Below are 19,257 nucleotides of genomic sequence, written 5' to 3' on the forward strand. Positions count from 1 at the left end.
GAAGCCTTAACCCTGGGGCCTTGCAATGTGGACAGATAGTCACCTGGCATCGCTGAACTCAATGGGCAGGATCCTCCAAGTCTCCATTGACATTAGAGATACCTACAGCACTGGGACCTGTCAATTACTGCATAATTACAGGCTCTGTTGTCCCAGGGGTACTTAATTGCTCTCTGCAATGGGGTGAGATTTATTAGACTCCTATTCACTACTTGAACTTGACCTTTATTGCCATATATAACTGGTACATGTACTGGTACGATGGAATTCTTACTTACAGAAAGTAAGATTGTTAAAAAAAGTGTAAAACACAAAGTGCAGACAGTGCATAAAGACAATATACAAACAAACAGTAGATATTGTACAAGTAAACAGTTTGAATGTAAACAATGCAGACATGTAAACAATGACTACAGATGTGCAATAAATAAAATTACAATGAGGTAGATGGTGTAGGTGTGGTCAGATGGGCATAGCCAAATGTGTTCGCCAATCGCACTGCTTGTGGGTAGAAGCTATTGAGGAATCTGGTGGTAAGTGTCCGTAAGCTCTTGTATCTCTTGCCTGAGGGCAGTGGGGTGAAGAGCTCATACACCATGGGTGGTGACTGTCCTCTGTGATGGCCAGAATTCTACCACGGTAGCTGTCCTCATAGAGCTGTTTAATCTCGGTGAGACCACAGCCGATGATCTTCTGGGACACATTCATCGTTCACTGCAGTGCCTTTCTCTCTCGAGAAGAGGTGCTGCCGTACCACATGGTGATCCCTTTGGTGAGGACGCTCTCGATGGTGCAGCAGTAGAAATTCACCGGCATCCCCCATCGCTTGAGGCACCTAAGGAAATAGAGAACCAATAAAAACAGAACACGTGTACCGTAATGTATAATGCAATTATTTTACAGTACCGTGTGTTGTAATAAATGTAATTTGAAATAGATCAATATTACCATGATAACTAATAAATATATCCATAAAAAATCACTTTAAAGACAGTTGCATCTCCTTCTTTTAACAGAGTCCTTCACATAGGGGAGAAAATTGACTCCTTACAATTAAATAAAATGTTAAGCAGTCCTCATATTACGGAGAAGGGCAAGATTTATTTTCTCGTGACTGCACAAAATCACATGTTTTACGTCCTTAAGCTAAGCAACAATCGGGGTGGACACTTTCCAAGAACAGCGGCATAACCAGCAGTGAGTACCAACTCTTATCTCAGGAGGTCGAACAGATGCAGGAGTCTCCGCACCGCACGCATCCTGACCCGGAAGTATTTCCGCCGGAAGTTAAGGCATCAGCTGATCGCGCTGTCGCTAATGGAAGTTGCTGTTGTTGTTTTACCAGCGCAAAGAAAGAGCCGAGCAAGGAAATCTGCTGTAACAGGTCAGCACAGCCCGGGATTGCTGGAGCAGGATTTTAAAAGTTAACGTTGTACATAACTCACATACACCAGAAAGAAAAAAAATATTTATTATATATAGCTGTAGGTCATTTTTGCTTTTACTTTGTGTTGTGCCAGAAGAGAGCAGTATTTGTATAGAATTGAAAGATTTTTTTTTTTAATTTATTACAGAAGAACGATTGAATGTGACTTTATGCCCAGGGTAAGGGTACTGGAAACGGGTGTAGTCTTAACTGGAGAGCGTCGTGTCAGCCCGGCTCTCCCAGTATGTTTGTTTAACAGCAGGGCACTGCCGGTACGCAAGACTGAGAACAAACAGCTATTTCGTAACATACCGAACTCCTCTAAAATAATCCGTGAACATCACTGTACTGTAGCACTACATAAATAGACTAAAACCAATTTACGTTCTCTGTCCCCAAGTAAACATTTGTTTTACTAACCTAAAAAGAAGAGAATACTTTGCATTGTTTTAAAAAAACCGCGACCTACATTCCGAATCTACATCTTTGGAGATCCTTGGCGTTTTATTTTAATCTCACGCGTTAAAGAAAGCTGTTGATTTAAGCGAAAGCTTTCTCGAGCACCCTCAAAATCCCAGGATCGTACAAAGGTGGCGAGCCGGACCGATACCCCAGCTGCCCCCTCGCCAATGCTGGATCTGGAAGTCGTTCCTGAGAGATCCCTGGGAAATGAACAATGGGAATTCGCGCTAGGTAAGCGCTCCGAGATGTTGTTGTGACGACCAATGTACAGCTCAGGATTTCTAAAACATTCTAATTACTTCAGAACTGCAGACTACCTAGCCCAGTAGCTACCCTCCAATGGTGCGTGGGTTCTGTTATCACGCCGCCACTTGCACACGAGTGTCTGTTGTGGGGGGGGGGGCTGTATATGGGACTTGTCACGAGGATCTTGTTGTAAGAGCTCACCTGGCTTTAATTAAAAATTGCTCACACCTGGAGGCAATCACTTGTTGCAGTCGAACAAGTGATCTGCGGAATTAAGAGATCTCTTGTCTTTCGTGGTCGAAGAGTACTTAGACGTTAGTCCTGAATTACTTCATTTAACAAATCACCTGTTTAATTGATCACAATGAATTGTTCCGTAGCTGTGGAAACCGGTGATTTGATTGTGTCCTGCAGAACCTGCTGCACTGGGGCTCCAGGTGTAAATATTGTTTGCCCAATTGTATACTTATCTGGGACTGAAGTTTACAAACACTCTTGTGTAATAAAATTGACTGTCGTTGTTTAAATCAATAGGAAAAAAGCTCTTGTGCTAACTTGATACTGTTCTATAATTGATTTATTTCCAAGGCCAGTTTCATGTTGAATGGTGCGAAAATAAATGTAACTTACATCTGTGCTAGGATGCAAGAACAGACTGTATATAGGTTTGTATGTAAAGGCCTGGGCTATTGGTTGTTTATTTCTGGAGTGGCCGTGTGTACAGTAGAATGCAATCTTGAGAGACCAGCTGTGTAAGAAACACTGGAGATCTGCTGTGTTCCCAAATGGGTGCACACCCTAAGCTCAATTTCCTGATTACATTCCCCCCGTTTCGAAACTCTCACACCTGTATCACAGGAATAACGCTGCAGCTAGGAGAGACCAGGACGCACAGCTTCTGTAGCTAGAACCGTACAGATCAGCATGAACATCATGCAGCTGGTTCTGGAGCCCTTCTTACTAGATGCACAAAACACCTTAGGTGAAATCTCTCCTGAGGTTTCTCCGTCAGTGTGTGAGTGTTCCAGTTGTTTAAGGACTGGACACATAGTGACAACAGCACCAACATTAATGAGAAATGGTGCATGATTAATATACAAGCTTGTTTAGCCTGGGTTGGATATCCCCCAAGCTCATGCACTGTTGGAGTTCCCTGTGCCCAACAGGGGGTCCCCCACACTTCTGTCCCAGGACCCCTTAATTTTCTCACTCACATCCCAGTGAGACCGAGCATGGAGGATTCATCGCAGAGACATCAGCTTTCCGGAAGGCAATGGAATGGAGATGGAGGACTGTGGTGTAGCTGTTTCCTCATCTTTGTGTATTTGTGAGCGTAACAGAGGCTCTCCTTCATTCTGTCGCTCCCCAGTGGGACTGCGTTGTGTAGTTTCGTTAAGGGAAAGACAGAGACGTCCCTGTGCTCAGTGGTCCAGCTGTGTGGGTGCCTGGCGTGACAAGAATGCGGCTAGGTCTACTTGCTCTGGTGTGCCTGCTGCTTCAAGCTGGGATTTATTGCTAGGGTGCTGTTCTTCTGATCAGGGTTTGTGAGTAGGCAAAGGACATGCAGCTGATGGGACTGTGGGGTTTCAGGAGGCACCTGCTGGTCTGCTGGAAGGGGGTGGGGGAGGTGTTGCTCTGAGACTGGGAGGAGATCACAGAGAAACTCCTGCTGTGTGTGTTGCAGGCATGCCGTTGGCCCAGGCCATTGCTATTCTGCAGAAGCACTGCCGGATCATCAAGAATGTTCAGGTTCTCTACAGCGAACAGGTGGGTACAGGGAGCAGGCACCTTGGCGCGCAAGTGATGAATAATAATAATCTAAAACAGACAAGTGCTTGCAGCCTTCTACTGCTGGATTGGTTTTTATGCTACAAAAGAAAGCCTAATTAGATGTGACACATCTCTTGACCAACTGTTAGAAGAAGCTAATAGCAGTATTCTCAGGAGTGTTTAATTTTGGTGATGCATAACTCAGTGCTGAAATTAATGATTCGGTTTCTTCCTATTGCAATTCCAGACTCCTCTGAACCATGACCTCATACTTAACTTAACTCAGGATGGAATTAAACTGCTGTTTGATGCTTGGAACCAGAGGCTGAAGGTGAGAGGGGGGGTTTTCTGGGTCTGTCTGCTCGCTTGCCTCGGTGTGTCCTGGGGCTTGATTTTTCATCCTTTCTGCTTGCTGACTTAGACATTTACTTAGGTCTGAATTTAAAACACCTGTCCTGGGTTCTAAAGTTTCTTGGTATTGTTTGAAAAATTTGTTTTGAAACATTTCTGTACCTCTGAATGACTAATTCTGCTTAATGTTTTAAATCAACAGATTTCCTGTTTTCTTAATAAAATAGCATGGTGCCTTTCCCTTTGCAACGTTTGTGGTTTGCTGTGTATGTTTTTTAAGTGGTAGTCTGTTTACATTTGTAATCCAGTGACTCTGTTTTGTCAGGTAATTGAAGTCTACGACTTGAGTAAAGTGAAGCTGAAGTACTGGTGAGTGCGTTCCTTCATCTCTCTGATTGTGTTACGCGCTGGTTCAGAGACTGCAGTCTGCGAGTCAGGAAGGTGCCAGTGATTCTCAGATTGGTTCATCTGTAGCGATTACTGGTTTGTCAAGCAGTAAACCTGTATTTCAGATGGAACTGGCAGCATTCTCAGGAGGTAAATGGTTTTGGTTTCACAAGCACCTGCAGAGTCCTGAGCTGTTATTTAGCTGTACCTGTGCCGCCAGCCCGTCGCCTTCAGCTGTGACTCCCCCGGCCCCCCAGCCCGCTGCTCTGTCACTGTGGCCGTCTCGGTGGCGATCCTGATGGACTCTGTGCTCCTCTCTCTCCCTTCAGTGGCGTCCATTTCAACTCTCAGGCCATCGCGCCCACCATCGAGCAGATCGACCAGTCCTTCGGCGCAACCCACCCAGGAGGTAGGAGGAGGGCTGTTTTCTTCTTTCTGTCGCTGTCCAGACTTAAAACCTCTTTGTGTGCTGCAGACTGCTGAGCATTTTGAAAATAGATTTTTTTAGTCGTCTGTCAGTGCAGCCATAGGTTAATGCTTTGTTCAGGACTTGCAGTAAACATGACTGTTTCAGTCTGGTGGTGGTGTTGTTGGGGGGTGGGGGACACTGGAATTGGGGTTAGAGGTCGAGCACAGCAGACATTAGCTGGTGGCGCCTTGATTTCTATGACAATTTCCTCCTTCCGGAATGGCAGCTCAGTGGCATTTGCTGTTTCTCAGTTTACAATGCGGCCGAGCAGCTCTTCCACCTGAACTTCCGAGGACTGTCCTTCTGCTTCCAGCTGGACGCCTGGAGTGAAGCTCCGAAGTATGAGGTGAGGCTGCAGCTCGGTACAGCCCAGGACGGGTTGGACGGGGCCGGTCCTGGTTCTGTGGTTTTGTAAATGTTTTTTGGACATCAGAGCCGCACGGGTGGTCCTACTGAGTTATGTAAAGGAAATGGATCGTCACAGCTGTATACAGCACCAGCACAGTCTCAAAACTCTAGTCTAAGCCAATCATTCCTGCACCAGCAGTTAAAACTGGATGCTCTTATTTCATTTATTGGCCATAGTATGTGCCTAAAGATTCTTGGTGCTCTTTTTCAGGAAAGCACATTGTATGTTTGCGTTGCAGCAGATGGAATCATTCCATCGATTTTGTTTTTTAATCAAGGGAAGAAAAGTTTGATTAATATTTTGATGTCTGTTTCTTTTGTTAAAACCTGCTATCCCAGCAGTTCCTGAGAAGGGCGTCCCCCTGTCTTCTGTACATTTAGTGCATGGAAACGGGTGGGTGTGTGTCAGTGAAAAATCTGACACGCACATACCCACCTAGCCATAGTTATTTTGCTTTTAACAGCCTAATTTTGCCCATGGCTTGGCCTCCCTGCAGATCCCTCACGGTGCCACAGTGAAACGCATGCACATCTACACGGGGAACAGCCTGCAGGACACCAAGTAAGAGCGTGTGGCTGTGGGAGCAGGTGCTTTCAGGTGATGCACACCTGAGCACCTGTCGCTGCAGGGTCAGGTGTGCATTTCCTCCTCCGCTGAGGCCAGGCACAGGCAGAGTAGCGCCGTGTGTCTGAGCAGCTGGAAGGAGAGCAGCTTTTGCTTCTGTGATGGTGTGATTTAAATGCATTTCGATAGCAGCACCTGGGCTCAGAAATAGTCTCAATGTTCTGTTTTTTAATGTAATAGGTAAAAATATGTTCCAAGTAAAATATTTCAATTTTAGGAAGCCATGTTAATTAGCTGAGAGAGGGGCGGTTGCTTTGAAAATGATGCAATGTGATTGTGCCAGTATCCTTGAAAGCAAAAGCCAGCATCTCGTGCGCTTGGGTGCTTGTGAACTGCAGTATCTCGCGCTGCGTGCACTTTGGCTTTGTATGTGTTTGGGGATGCAGCGCGTCGGAGGCTACATGCTGCATGTGTCACGTGTTTGTAATCATGTGCTGGAGCACATATGGAATAACGCTTCTGACTGAGAAAAGCTCTGACAACCTCTCAGCTCCAGTCTTACCAGACCAGCTGTGCCTGTCCTGCTGACCAGTACCCTCTAGAGAGCACGTCTAGGAGGTGATGAGACTGTGAAGATTTCTTTATGAAGCCCTGAGCCTCGGGGATTTGTCTGGGAACTAGTCCTGTTCTTAAACACCTGGGTTTTTATAAAGAAAGCCAAACGCCTTTCGCCTTGCAGTGCATTAACACCTGCAGACAAAGTCTTGCACAATCGTAGTGCATAAATCAAGGTGCAAACTTTGTTTCCTAGCAAGACAGACGTGTGATTTTAGAAATTTACAGTCAGTGGAGATTTTTAGCTGTCAGTCTGTTACTCCATGGAGGTTTCTACCTGTTTATTCATCATATTACATCATGATTTTGATACCTGCTTATTTATTCAACAGGGGAGCTTAAGCTTGATCCTGGAGGAGCCCTCCTTGTGTTTTTCCTTAACTGGAAACTTGTAAGCAGGAATCTTCACAGTCTTGTTTCAGCTTTAAGCAGTTAAGAGGTGCTGCTTGAGTATAAGATTACAGAAAGTGAGATATAAAGCCAAATGTCGCAGGAGGTCACTCGTGGTCAGGGCTGGAAACTTTTCTCTGTGAGGCTGAATTTTCATATCTGCGCAGGGCGTTTGTGTGTGTGTTTACAGAGCTGATTTACATCTGTGTGTTCTGTTCCAGGGCCCCAGTGATGCCTCTGGCCTGTTACCTTGGGAACGTGTACGCAGAATGTGTGGATGTGCTGAGGGACCGGGCGGGGCCGCTGGGTTTGAGACTCCGCCTCCTCACTGCAGGTATGGCTCTCCTGGTCCTGGCTGGGCTGTCAGCAATAAACCGTCTGGTTCCTGTCTGCTTTTGTCTGCCCTTCGCTGCCCTTCGCTGGCTGTCTGTGGTACAGATCGCTGAGACCATAGCCGTTCACAGAGAAGTTAACGAACACGAGGCAATTTCATGTTGAATAGAAGGCTTAAGAGTGGTGGTGGTTAACTTGTGCTCTTAAGTTTTCAAAATCTCTTTTTGCACTGCTGATCAAGGTCACTTCTTTAAACCTGAGATACATCATAACTATAGAATGAAAGCAGTAGAATTTTATATGTATTTGAATGTTGCACTACAATTTAGAATCCATGAATAATTACACACTTTTTTAAGATGACCTTAAAATACTTAGGTATGGTGAAACAAAGTAGTTGTATTAACTAGCCTGTGATTTATTTGTGTTTTCAGTGATTTACCTTTTAAAAAAATCCGTCACGTCTGTCACCCCCAGAAAGGGCTTTTTGTGCCCCCAATGTGGGGGTGTGCCCCGGGTTATGAACCACAGCTTTTGAGTGATTAGTAAAGATTCATAAAGACAGACATGTCATAGACTGTACCTCTGGTCATGGGGCTTCACCTGTTAAAAACTTTGATCATGTTTGCACTTGTACGCTGGGGAGTCTTTCTCTTCTCTGCTCTAGTGATTGTGATTTTTAAAAGAAGCCAGTTAACTACGTGATGTTTCAGAGGATTTTTACAGGAAGAGCCGATCCTCAGAGAGCGTCCTGCTAAATCAAGCTGAATCCCGAGATCTTCCCCAGTTGCACAGCCCTTGTCTGGTCTGTGTCTGAGGCAGAAGTAGCCGGCCGGGCCGGGCCGGGCTGGGGTTGGGGTGGCTCCTGCCAGCGCTCAGCACTCAGTGCGAGTCCGTGTCTCCCCGGCAGGCTGTGGGCCGGGCGTGATGGCCGATGCCAAGGTGCGGGTCCTGGAGCGGAACATCTTCTTCGGAGACTCCTGCCAGGACGTGCTGAGCGCCCTGGGGTCCCCTCACAAGGTCTTCTACAAGTCGGAGGACAAGGTGCGGCCTTCTCTCTCTCTCTACCGCCTCATCATCTCCTCCCTGCGGCTTAACTCTCCGCTCTGTCGGTGTCTGAGCTGCTGGAGGGGTTTCAGCTCATTTCACTGTCGGAAACCCCAGCACAGCTTATCTCTGGCACGGCTGCCTCTGACCCATCTCCAGACTCAAGTTACTGATGTGGGGCCTGTGGGTACAGCTCCCCAGTTTACTGTTGAGGTCCCCAACCTGTGAGCGGAAGGGATCGCTATCAGCTCTTTCTCAAGATCTCATCTGCTCTCCTCTACCGTCCGTTGGCACCCCAGCGGTTGACTGTGAGGCTTGTGCCAGAGCTGCGTGGCTGACCTGGAGGGGCTCAGCACAGACTGACGAAATCTCATTCATAGAGGATTTCTCACACAGTGGCTTGAGCTTCCTGCTCTAGTCGCCATTACTGGGGCTGGGACACTGGGGATTTGCGCTCTGGTTCTAATTCTGTGCCTCTCTGTCTCTGTTCCAGATGAAGATTCACTCTCCCTCTCCACATAAGCAGGTTCCCTCCAAATGCAATGACTACTTCTTCAATTACTTCACACTGGGAGTGGTACGGCCTTCCTGTCGCTGGGCTGGGCGTTCAGCTACTCAATGAGAACTGTAACACTTTCAGAACGCAGACCCAGGTCTGCTGAGCTGTGGTTACTTTTACTTATGGGTTAGGGCTACATTTTGGGGCATGGGCTGTGCATTTGTGCATTAGGGTAGGACTAGTCTGGATTTGTGATGGGTTTAGGCTAATGGTAATGGTTAAGGAGTTGGTTATGGTTCAGTGTTAGGCTTAATTTCATGGAAAGGCTAGTGTTCAAATGCAGTAAGGGGCAAGGTGCTAGGTGTAGGTTAGGACTCAGCTTTGGTTAGTGTTAGTCTTTGGGCTAGGGTGTAAGGCGCTTGGTTTGTTTTGGGTAAGGGTTCTGCAGATCCTAGTTCAAAATGTCACATCTCCTTTTCTGTTTTTCTGTTGCAGGATATTCTGTTCGATGCCACTACTCACCTGGTGAAGAAGTTTGTTCTTCACACAAATTACCCCGGTCATTATAATTTCAATATGTGAGTCTCTCTTTAGATGACTACTCAAGTTTAAAAAGATTAATATTGAACATGACTTGGTGTAATGATGTGTTTGTTTCTTTATTTCTCTTTAGTTATCATCGATGTGATTTCAGGATCCCCCTTGTTATCAAAAAAGGTCAGTATTCTCTCAGCTTCCCTGTCTGTTTCCTCTACTCCCCTCTCTTTCAGCTGTTCCTGTCTTTTCTCATTTTCACAGATGAAAAAAACCCACATAATTAGCTGCCTCAGCTGTTTTGGTCAGTAGTGGTATCTTAAATACGTTTCTCATCTAATCAATGAAGTCAGTGCTTTGACTCTTGTGTTACTGGTTGTCAGCCTGTTCTAATTACCTGTCTGCTCACAGGCTGCCCCCTCACTGAGCAGTATCTTCTCAAATGGATCTTGATTTTTCTTTTGCAGAACATGCCAACTCTCAGACTGAAGACTGCACTTTAACATCCTACAGCAAGGTGAGGCATGCCGAAAGGCCAAGACCACACCTGCCCTGCCCATCTCTGCTTTTCATGCTGAGCAGGAGTTCCACACATATAAAGAGACAGCAATCCAATGTCCTAGTGAAGTTTTATTCTCTTAGCTTTCTCCCAGATCTCCATTTCTTATCTTTAACAGTGCATCCTGAAACAGATTTTACAACACAGTGCTTTAGTACGAAGTGGCTCGAGGGCTAAGGGTTATCTGTGTTGGACTGGTGTTACACCCACAAGAATGCTCTTGTCTTCTCCTGTCTCAGATCTGCCTAGATTAACTCCTCAGCCTGTGAGCTGAGCTGCAGTCACACAGGACATGAGCTTTGACCTGACAGGGTTGTATTTCAATACAGACTGAATGCACCTGCACCAGGTTGTCTTCAGTTTTCTCCGTGGGGTGGGAACATGTGCACAGCTGCCTTTCCTGACAGTGTGCTGGGCTCTGATGAAGGTCGTGGCCTGTCAGATGTCATATAGAATGTCTCCTTTGCCTGTTCTAGATTTTGCCATTACTTCTGTAAGTAAATGAGTGGATAAAATAAGGGAGTTGTAGAAAAAGCTCCTGTACTGCATAAGTTCCCGTAAATGTATCACCCACGATAAATTGGGTGTCCTCTCTTGTCCTCTGTTCTAGTGGGACCAGATTCAGGATTTTCTCGGTCACCCAGTGGAAAAGCCAGTGGTTCTTCACAGGTGAGAAACCGACTCCAGCTGGGAAGGAGCTCTGATGTACTGTATCGTGAGTCTGGGGATGTCTTTGACTGGATGGATGGATGTTTGCCTGTTACGCCTTCTGGCATGTAGGGGTATCAGTTTTTTACGGGACAGGGTTGTTAGCCTTGTGCCCAGCCTCCAACATGGAGGACCTGGTGCCCAACGTGGGACACGAACCCACTACCCTGAGATTAGAGTCTCATGCTCTACCAACAGAGCTAGTCGGGGCCTTTTTTTGACTGTATGGAATTAGAATAATAATTTCCAGGATGTAAAAAGGCACTGATGTGAAATGTCCTGACTGAAGAGAAACTTTAGAAGAGACTTGTGTAGGTTAAAATTTGAAATGTGATTGTTCTGTGTTTGAAGCGAGAGAAGCCTGGGGCAGGACAGAGAGGGGTACTGGGTGTGGGGAGGCTGAGCAGTGTGAACAAGGGCAAGCTTGGGAACTGTCACACTGACCCTTGTGCTGCTGTGGAAGGGATCAGCTCATTGTATGTGACTCTTCACAGTTACCATTATTCTGCAGGTCATCTTCTGCAAACAACACCAACCCATTTGGATCCACATTTTGCTTCGGACTTCAGAGAATGATTTTCGAGGTACGTGAAAATCAGGAGTAAAGCACTGGAAGGGTGGAGCTGTAAATCTCTGTTTTTGGGGTTTTGAAGGAGAAACCAGACAGAGAAGATTGACAACATTTCAGTTTTCTGTAGCGCTGCCAGCGTCTGCCTCCAATAGTCAGTGATAATAATAATTGCTTACACTTATATAGCGCTTTTCTTGACACTCCACTCAAAGTACTTTACATGCTTTAATGGGGATCCCCTCCACCACCACCAATGTGCAGCCCCACTTGGATGATGCGACAGCAGCCAGAACACTCACCACACATCAGCTCTCCGTGGGGAAGAGAGCAGAGTGATGAAGCCAGTTCATAGATGAGGATTATTAGGAGATTGGTAAGGGCCAATGGAAAATTTGGCCAGGACAAGAGTAGTCTTTTCGAGTCCTACTCTTTTCGAGAAACGGTTTTATGTTTCATCCGAAGGACAGCGCCTGTTTACAGTATAGTGTCCCTGTCACTATACTGGGGCATTAGGACCCACACAGACTACAGGGTGAGCGCCCCCTGCTGGCCCCACTAACACCTCTTCCAGCAGCAACCTCAGTTTTTCCCCGGAGGTCTTCCATCCAGGTACTGACCAGGCTCAGACCTGCTTAGCTTCAGTGGGTTGCCAGTTGTGAGTTGTAGAGTGATATGGCTGCTATTTCAGTGTAGCTTATGTGAACAGCTATATCTTACACCTGTATCTCAATGCACAGTCAGCTAAATATTCCCAATCAATAAAAACTTCTTGCATTTATAGTGCTTCACATCCACCACTGAAGAGTAACACCCACCAGGGTGATGGGAGTAGCCATTCTGCACCGGCAGCCCACTGAAGAACAGATCAGGTGGAGGAGTAATACCATGCTTCACAAGTTGAACTAAGGGGGAGTCTAAAGTGGAGTTTAGCATGTATATGGGGATTAGCACCTCTACTCCTACAAATAGTGCCCTGTAACATCTAATAAGCATGTTGTCGGGATCTCCTCCAAAGACCAGTAACCCTTATGCACAGTATCTCCCATCACCATACAGGCTACTTAATAACTCCTGACCAGGCCCAGCCTTAGCTTCTCATTGAGGCCAGATAGTGGTGTTAATGCTGCAGCCATTGTCATGCAGCTGTGCATAGGACATTTTGGATTGTGCGTCATGCAGGGCCTGATTCATACGTTCGCGGAGCTATCTCGTGTCCGTGCCGTGGGCACAGGTGTATTGTGGGAACACCTTGACAGTTGAGGTTTAAGGCCAGTGTACGTGCAGCACCAGTCTGTGACCAGTAACAGTGCCCTTCCTGTTTTTTTTTTCCAGGTCATGCAAAACAACCACATAGCGTCTGTGACCCTGTACGGCCCATGCAAGCCCAGCAGCCACGCCCGGGCCGCAGAGCCCCTGGCCCACTGAGAGCTGCAGCAACACTGCCATCCACCTGGAGCACTACAGATCTAGAGCAGTACAGCGTGCCTTCAATTGCTGCCACTATCATATGAGAAAGCATGACACGAGTCCTCTCACTTTTCATTGCCGCCTTTGTGACGGGCGCCTGGCAGAGTCCGATGGTAACGTTTCTCCCCCCTCCCCGACACCTCTCGCCCTCTGGGGGGAGTCGGGCAGAGGTTGGGGTGGGGAGCCATCTGTCCATGGTGCCTCCTGTTGTCTCGTTAACACGCGAATCCCCGCAGCACAGATTTCCGAACATGTCCACAAGGGAAAAAAAGACAGAGAGACGCAGACATACATTCGCACGTAAGTTGCACATACCGAATAGTTCTCGTGAAGGTGGAGAAAGAGAGCTGAGGGAGATACAAGCACAAATGCGCTGCACTGCGCCGCGGCGATCCTGCCGGCCTGTCTGGGGGTGTAGATGAGCAGTGTGTGTGCGTGACTTCCTGAGCACGAGGCACCGCACTTCACACAAAGCTCAGCCGGCTCTGTAGTCCTCCAGGGACCAGCTGAGTCTACACACCAGAGAGGGTCTGCTCTTCACAGGCATTTTTTTAATTCAAGCTGTAGCATGCATTCTTTTCTTTTTAAAAAAAAACAAAACTTTGGTTTTAACATTTGCACTAAATACACCGTTACTTGAGAACTGTCTGCCGTTCACCGAGGAGAATCTGTTTCTTGGTTTTTTCAGAGAGGGGGTGTGGCGGGTGTGAGCTCGCTGTGTTTTGTCGTCAGCTGTCCTTGTGCACAGTAATACCCTGGGCAGTGTCACTGCCGCTGTACGGTTTACTTTGAACCTTTTTTTTTTAATGCCAAACTTTTAGCCAAAGATGCTTCATCTCTTATCCCACTTGGCTCTGACCCCAATGGGAATGAACATTTGTTTTAAAACATTAAGAATGTTTTCTTTCTGTCCTTCTAGTAGGATTTTCTTTTATTCCATCCCCCCTCTGCTAGCTAGTATCATAGTCTTTTATCTCTCTCATTTTTTAACAGTTATCACCACCTCATTTGTTTTAAATGAAAAAAACTTTCATCTCATTTTAAATCGAATTAATAGTAGCATCTAATATGAACTACGCGCAGCCACGATTGCGTTTTTAAATGCGTGTACAGATTTGTAAATACAGCATTTTTTGTAATTTTAATGAACTGTACAATGTAGGCCTGCATTGTTTCACTGAAGTACACAAACATCAAATACATCTGGAATCGACTCAGAACCAGTACAGTATTTGCAAATTTGTGATGAGTGTTATTTGTATGAATAACCATGTGGTCTTCCCTCCTGCTCTGATATTCTAAGCTGTTTTGAACTCAGACCTTGCAGTTGTAGTGTGACACAAGTTTACCTGACTGTTCTTTGCTGTTACATTTTGTTGTTCTAATTGAAACCTGTGCTGTTTTCCTTGTATCAGTGCTTGCCGCAAGACATTTGTGCCTCTTACTTTCTTGCATAGCCTGTTTTAATTTTTTATTCAGATTAAAATGCATTAAGAGCATGTATTTTGAAATGTTAACATGTCCGGTTGTAAGTAATAGTTTATTTGTGCTCAGAAGAAAAAGAACAGACTAAGTGAAATAAAATCTGAAGAGGAGGTGCTGAAGCGTGCTGTGATACCTGCCTGTTCAGCCACACCTGGAGGGCTTGAGTGTGCGTGGGTTTTAAGGATGCCCGGGTAAATGAACTCTGCTGGGAATGAACGACCCATTTCAGTGACTTTTAGACACGGCGGTGCCCTGTCCTACCAGGAGCTGAGCTGTGGCTGCTTTCCTCCTCTTCTGCATCTCAACAATGTCTGTCTAAGGACTGGAGTCCTTGGATTGTACTTGGAAATGAAAGGCTTGGTGGGAGCACAGGTGTATCTCAAGTGCAATATTGATGTGAATGCTATGTTCACAATAGTATGCATTTTTACATTTGGGGAATACTTGGGGATTTGCTACCCTCACCTATTTCAGAGAAGGGATATCCTTATTAAGGATTGTGAACATATATTAAGGAATGTGGCGTTTGTATTAAAGGCTTGCTGAATGAGAAGAGCGCTAATTCATTCTGCTGATCCTGTCAGCATTATTTAAAAATTGCAGCCCAGTGGGACAGCGATCACCGCCACTGGCGCAGCAATAAACACACCCGCAGGTCCTGACGTGTGCCCACCAGGTCTCGGCCACGTCGCAGCTCGTGTCTTTATCAAGAGCGCCCGCTTCGCTTGTATCCCAACGGCCCACTGCAGGCTGCAGCTGACAAACGCAACGTTGGATGTAATAAATGTGAAGACAAAACCCAAAACATGAAGTAATGTTGGAATTCTTTTTAAGTGGAAATTTGTTATTCAACTGTATATGGGCATCTTGGCAATAGTTTAAAAACCCTTTGCTTGTTTTTACTGCTGTTAATTTAAGGAAATTTAGTAAGATCTAAGTAAAATAAAATGTAGTGGTAACAATCACCTATAAAATAAACCAAGCACCAGATCCACAGTCATTAATGAACAATTAACAATTGCTTCTTAGTTACTGACATTGATTGTGAAAGTGTTAACTGTTAAGGCATTTGTGAAACAGAATAATTATTTTGTTAAAATCTGTCTCTCTTGCATTGATTCAAAAATGTCTCTACTCGTTGTACTGTGGCTTTGCAGCCATGCCACTGAAAACTGATCACCAATTAGAAGAAGCTGGAGTTCCCTGGCCTTCTGCATTGTGTGTCCTCATGTGGAGCCCCCTGGCCTGGGGGTCCTCATCTTCCTTTGCCACCTGAACGGCCTGTTGGGAGCCACCCTGGCGCTGCACTGAAGCTCTGGGTCGTGCAGCAGGTTCCACATGAGCCAGATCTGCGGCACAGTGAGGCTGTGGACCACCATCAGGTCCCTGTAGAAGCAGGGGTCGAACACTTGGAGGTGGGGGGCAGCCGAGGGCTTCACGATGCCGAACGTGCGGAAGCCCCTGTGGGGCTCCGGCTTCAGGCCGATCCGCAGCAGGCACATCCCCATGAACACGTCGTCGATGGGGAACAGCTCCACCTCCTTGCAGGCCCTGTAGAGTCTCCGGGCCGTGAATCCAGACATGACGAAGCCTCCTCCTCCGGCGTACGCTGGGTAGACACCCTGGCCGTAAATGATCTCGGGGATGAAGTACTTGCTGGTTTTGGAGCGTATGGGCTGGGCGTGGTAGATAATGTCCCCGATGAAGACGTCCTGGGTGGCCTCCGTGTCCCGCAGGAGCTCCACGATGTTGTCCACGTTGACGTACACGTCCGCGTCGCCCTTGAAGATGAACTTCACGTTGGGGCAGAAGGCATCCACCCACTTGAGGAAGTGGATCTCCTTCAGCGTGAGGTTGAAGAAGGTGTCCGCAAAGTCCCACAGCAGGATGTCTCGGAACGCGCGGCTCTCGTACTGCAGCAGGCGTTCCCACAGCGGGAGGGCTGTCCGGTTCTTGGGGACACCCAGCAGGAAGACGGTCCTGACCACGGCCCCGCCCAAGACGCCCTCCTTCCCCCAGGTGTGGCGGACAACCTGCCGCTTGTCGAACTCGTCCGCCAGGGTCTTGACGGCAATGAGCAGGAAGGGGTGGCCGGAGCACTTTCCGGGCTGGTTGAGCAGCAGCTGGAAGTCCCTGCAGTCCTTATTCCTCAAGTAGAGCTGGAAGTCAAACGGAGGGCGGGTGAGCAGCACGGGCCCGGTTGGGCCGGTGCTCCTCTCCTCCTCTGCGGCGGGCTGGCACTCCAGTCTGTCGGGAAGCGGAGGGCTAGCCTGGCCTGCTGTCTGGCCTTCAGCCAGGGAGCCTAACAGGGCCCTGGAGCTCGGCATCGTCTTCGCAGGGTGCCAAATTCCCCAGGTTGCCGTGAAGTCAAACTGGGAGTACAGGACGATGCCAAACAGAAGGAGAAGGAAGACTGTGCAGATCACATCTCCCTTCAGCCGGACTTTCATGGTGGCCAGGTGAGAGAGTTTATAGCAGAGGTTTTGACGCACCTTAGTTATGGTCTGACAGGGCTCCTGTTGACAGGCAGGACCTTGGTCCTAAAAGCCAAACAGTCAAATGCGCAGAGCCATCTCTGCATTTGTAGTCCTGCTTCCTGTCTCAGGGCCCCTGAACGGACTGTGTAGTCCCCGGCTCTCTCGGACCGCAGGGCTGCAGCATTGGGGAAGGCAGCACAGGCTGTGCCTCACCGCGAGAGGTCACAAACCTTCATACTCCAGCTGTTTGGGAAGAGACAGAATTAATATACAGTACAGAAGCAAGGGGAACTATAAGTCTCTAGGGGGTGGAATTTTTTTTAAGATGACTGGGGTAGGAGACTATATGAAGAAGCCAAAAACACATCTGGCTTCTTGAAATCCATTCTTGATCTCATGTGTGACAGACTTGATTCTGCTCTTTTAAAATGCTCTTGACTTTAGAAGACTAGTTAAAAGTTAGTGCCTTTAAACCTTTCTTATATTTCAGAGCTGGTTGAGAAAGAGAAAGGTATGTTAGTGCTGAGAACTGACCACAACAAGCCTGGATCTGAGACTGCAGGTCTCTCTGATTTTGCAAAGGAGAGTGTGTAATGTCACTGTTACGGCCGAAAGGAGGCCTGCAGAATGATTTGTTACTTCGGGTGCAAAGAGTCAGAGGGTCAGTTTAGAAGTGCAGGAGGAGAGCTGGGGTGGACAGAAGTGCTGGAGTGTACAGGCTGGAGAAGAGCCGGGGACAGAGGCGCTGGGGTGGACAGGCTGGAGAAGAGCCGGGGACAGAGGCGCTGGGGTGGACAGGCTGGAGAAGAGCCGGGGACAGAGGCGCTGGAGTGGACAGGCTGGAGAAGAGCCGGGGACAGAGGCGCTGGGGTGGACAGGCTGGAGAAGAGCTGGAATGCAGTGGGTACTGGACTGCTTTTCTTCATGGAGACATTCGTGGCATTTCCTGTTTATATCACATTACAGCGGGCACTCAGATCCCCAAACTTGGACATCGCTTAGCATGCAGACGTTGTTCTATCATCATAGCTGGTTTCCATCTGAAGTGGTGCCCCTTCCCAGATTTTCTCATTCCAAACACGAATTTATTAAAATTAGCATTGGAATCGTGTTACGATTGGAAGGAGGGTGGTGAAAAAGCAAAGGCTTTAAAATGTTCCAACTGATAAATGTTAAGAGAAGCTAACCTTCCCAATTCCCCGCTAACTTTTAACAAAACAGATGATCGGCGAGTGACCTCTGATCAGACTGGGGTTCTGTAAACTCGTTTCTAACGGTGATGAAACCGAGTTTATATAGTTTATACATATTTTACGGCCCGACACGAACTGATGGCTCAGCTGCCTAAGAAACGCAGAAAGGAAGACAGCGGGTCGGTAGTGAGAGAGGCCGTTAACGGCCTGTTTTAGGAGCTACTGCAATCCAACAAAAGGGTTTAAAAAGTAGTTTCTACGCGCAAGTCGGAAAGTGGAAAATTCTGCAACAGAACAGCTTACGCCGACTAGAGCTCTCAGGCGCTGCTGCAGAAGTTTGTGAAAAATCACAGAATCGGAAAATCCCGAATTTTCTCGCTGGACCGCTCGACAGACCAACGCGCGATCACCAGCGACCCTCGCCATCTAATTAACGCGTCGTCAACTCTGTTTAACACTCACCGCATTCAGAGGGCGACCAGCCCGCGCAGCTGTGCGACTCCACACTACTGTGCCCAACATCTGGTTTCAATTAATGGCACTGCAGTCAAACAAGGCAGCACACTCAGCGCTGCTTGAGACGGTGTCGCTGGTTTCTGGAGAAACCTAACACATGAGCAGAACACTAGGCTTGCGCCACACCTACCGTGATTTTTTTTATTTAATCACACCCCCTTCCCCAGCTGAAGCGCTTAGCTCCAGTGCAGATGTTTCGGGGCTCACGTGACTCCCAGTCGGCCCCCGGAGCCAGATGCCAGCGCAGCAGACCGGAAGCCGGCGGGCGCAGGAGCGCGCTCCAGCTGCGGACCTGCCCGGCCCGGCCTCCTGCTCTCCAGGCGGAATGTGCTGCCCTGCACGACACGCACGATACATCGCACACAAGTCGAGTGGAATTTCTGCACTGCTTTAAAAAATGACGTATAAGGTTTTAACGTCATAACCTCTTGAATGGCAGACGTGAAACGCGTTTCAACTAAAGCGAATAAAACTTTTCCCCTAGTCCCGTGTAACGCATTTCAAGATCTTAGTCATAAAGCTAACAATACCAATTCGATGATGTTGCCCGTGTAAAGAACATATTCCATTTGGAAATTGTATTTTAATGCACTTGACAGTTCTTAGCTTCAATTTTGTTTTCGGTTTGCATTTACATACAGGAGTTATTTGAATAGTTAATTAAAAACTCCCTCTTCATTTACTACGTACAACATTATAATCCAGGGAATTTAGAATCCTGTCATTTAAGAATACCAAGAATTTCCAGGGAATTCAAAACCAACAGGACTTAAGAATTC

General features: G+C 47.2%; 2 protein-coding genes across 4 annotated transcripts; one reads left to right on the top strand and one right to left on the bottom strand.

Moving 5' to 3' along the window:
- The first annotated feature begins 1,288 nt into the window (after positions 1 to 1,288).
- On the top strand, positions 1,289 to 15,097 carry phaf1 (phagosome assembly factor 1). Of its 3 annotated transcripts, XM_015368530.2 has the most exons (17): positions 1,289 to 1,384; positions 2,017 to 2,119; positions 3,819 to 3,901; positions 4,152 to 4,235; positions 4,581 to 4,624; positions 4,972 to 5,051; positions 5,363 to 5,457; positions 5,984 to 6,081; positions 7,311 to 7,423; positions 8,333 to 8,466; positions 8,963 to 9,046; positions 9,464 to 9,546; positions 9,642 to 9,685; positions 9,970 to 10,019; positions 10,672 to 10,730; positions 11,281 to 11,353; positions 12,673 to 15,097. In XM_015368530.2, exons 2-17 carry the CDS (start codon positions 2,056 to 2,058, stop codon positions 12,763 to 12,765), a joined length of 1,281 nt encoding a protein of 426 aa, XP_015224016.1. In that variant the 5' UTR covers positions 1,289 to 1,384; positions 2,017 to 2,055; the 3' UTR covers positions 12,766 to 15,097. The 3 variants fall into 3 exon arrangements, with proteins under 3 accessions (XP_015224016.1, XP_015224015.1, XP_006641567.1); XM_015368529.2 differs by having other exon boundaries at positions 1,289 to 2,119; XM_006641504.3 differs by having other exon boundaries at positions 1,289 to 2,119; positions 6,017 to 6,081.
- A 272-nt stretch (positions 15,098 to 15,369) lies between these two features.
- On the bottom strand, positions 15,370 to 18,597 carry b3gnt9 (UDP-GlcNAc:betaGal beta-1,3-N-acetylglucosaminyltransferase 9). Its single transcript, XM_006641503.3, has 2 exons — positions 18,425 to 18,597; positions 15,370 to 17,012 (listed from the first exon to the last, which is right to left on the bottom strand). The coding sequence occupies exon 2, from the start codon at positions 16,740 to 16,742 to the stop codon at positions 15,519 to 15,521; it is 1,224 nt and encodes a 407-aa protein (XP_006641566.2). The 5' UTR covers positions 16,743 to 17,012; positions 18,425 to 18,597; the 3' UTR covers positions 15,370 to 15,518.
- Between the last annotated feature and the right edge of the window lie 660 nt (positions 18,598 to 19,257).

Source organism: Lepisosteus oculatus, chromosome 20, assembly GCF_040954835.1.
Source record: "Lepisosteus oculatus isolate fLepOcu1 chromosome 20, fLepOcu1.hap2, whole genome shotgun sequence".
Taxonomy (NCBI): Eukaryota; Metazoa; Chordata; class Actinopteri; order Semionotiformes; family Lepisosteidae; genus Lepisosteus; species Lepisosteus oculatus.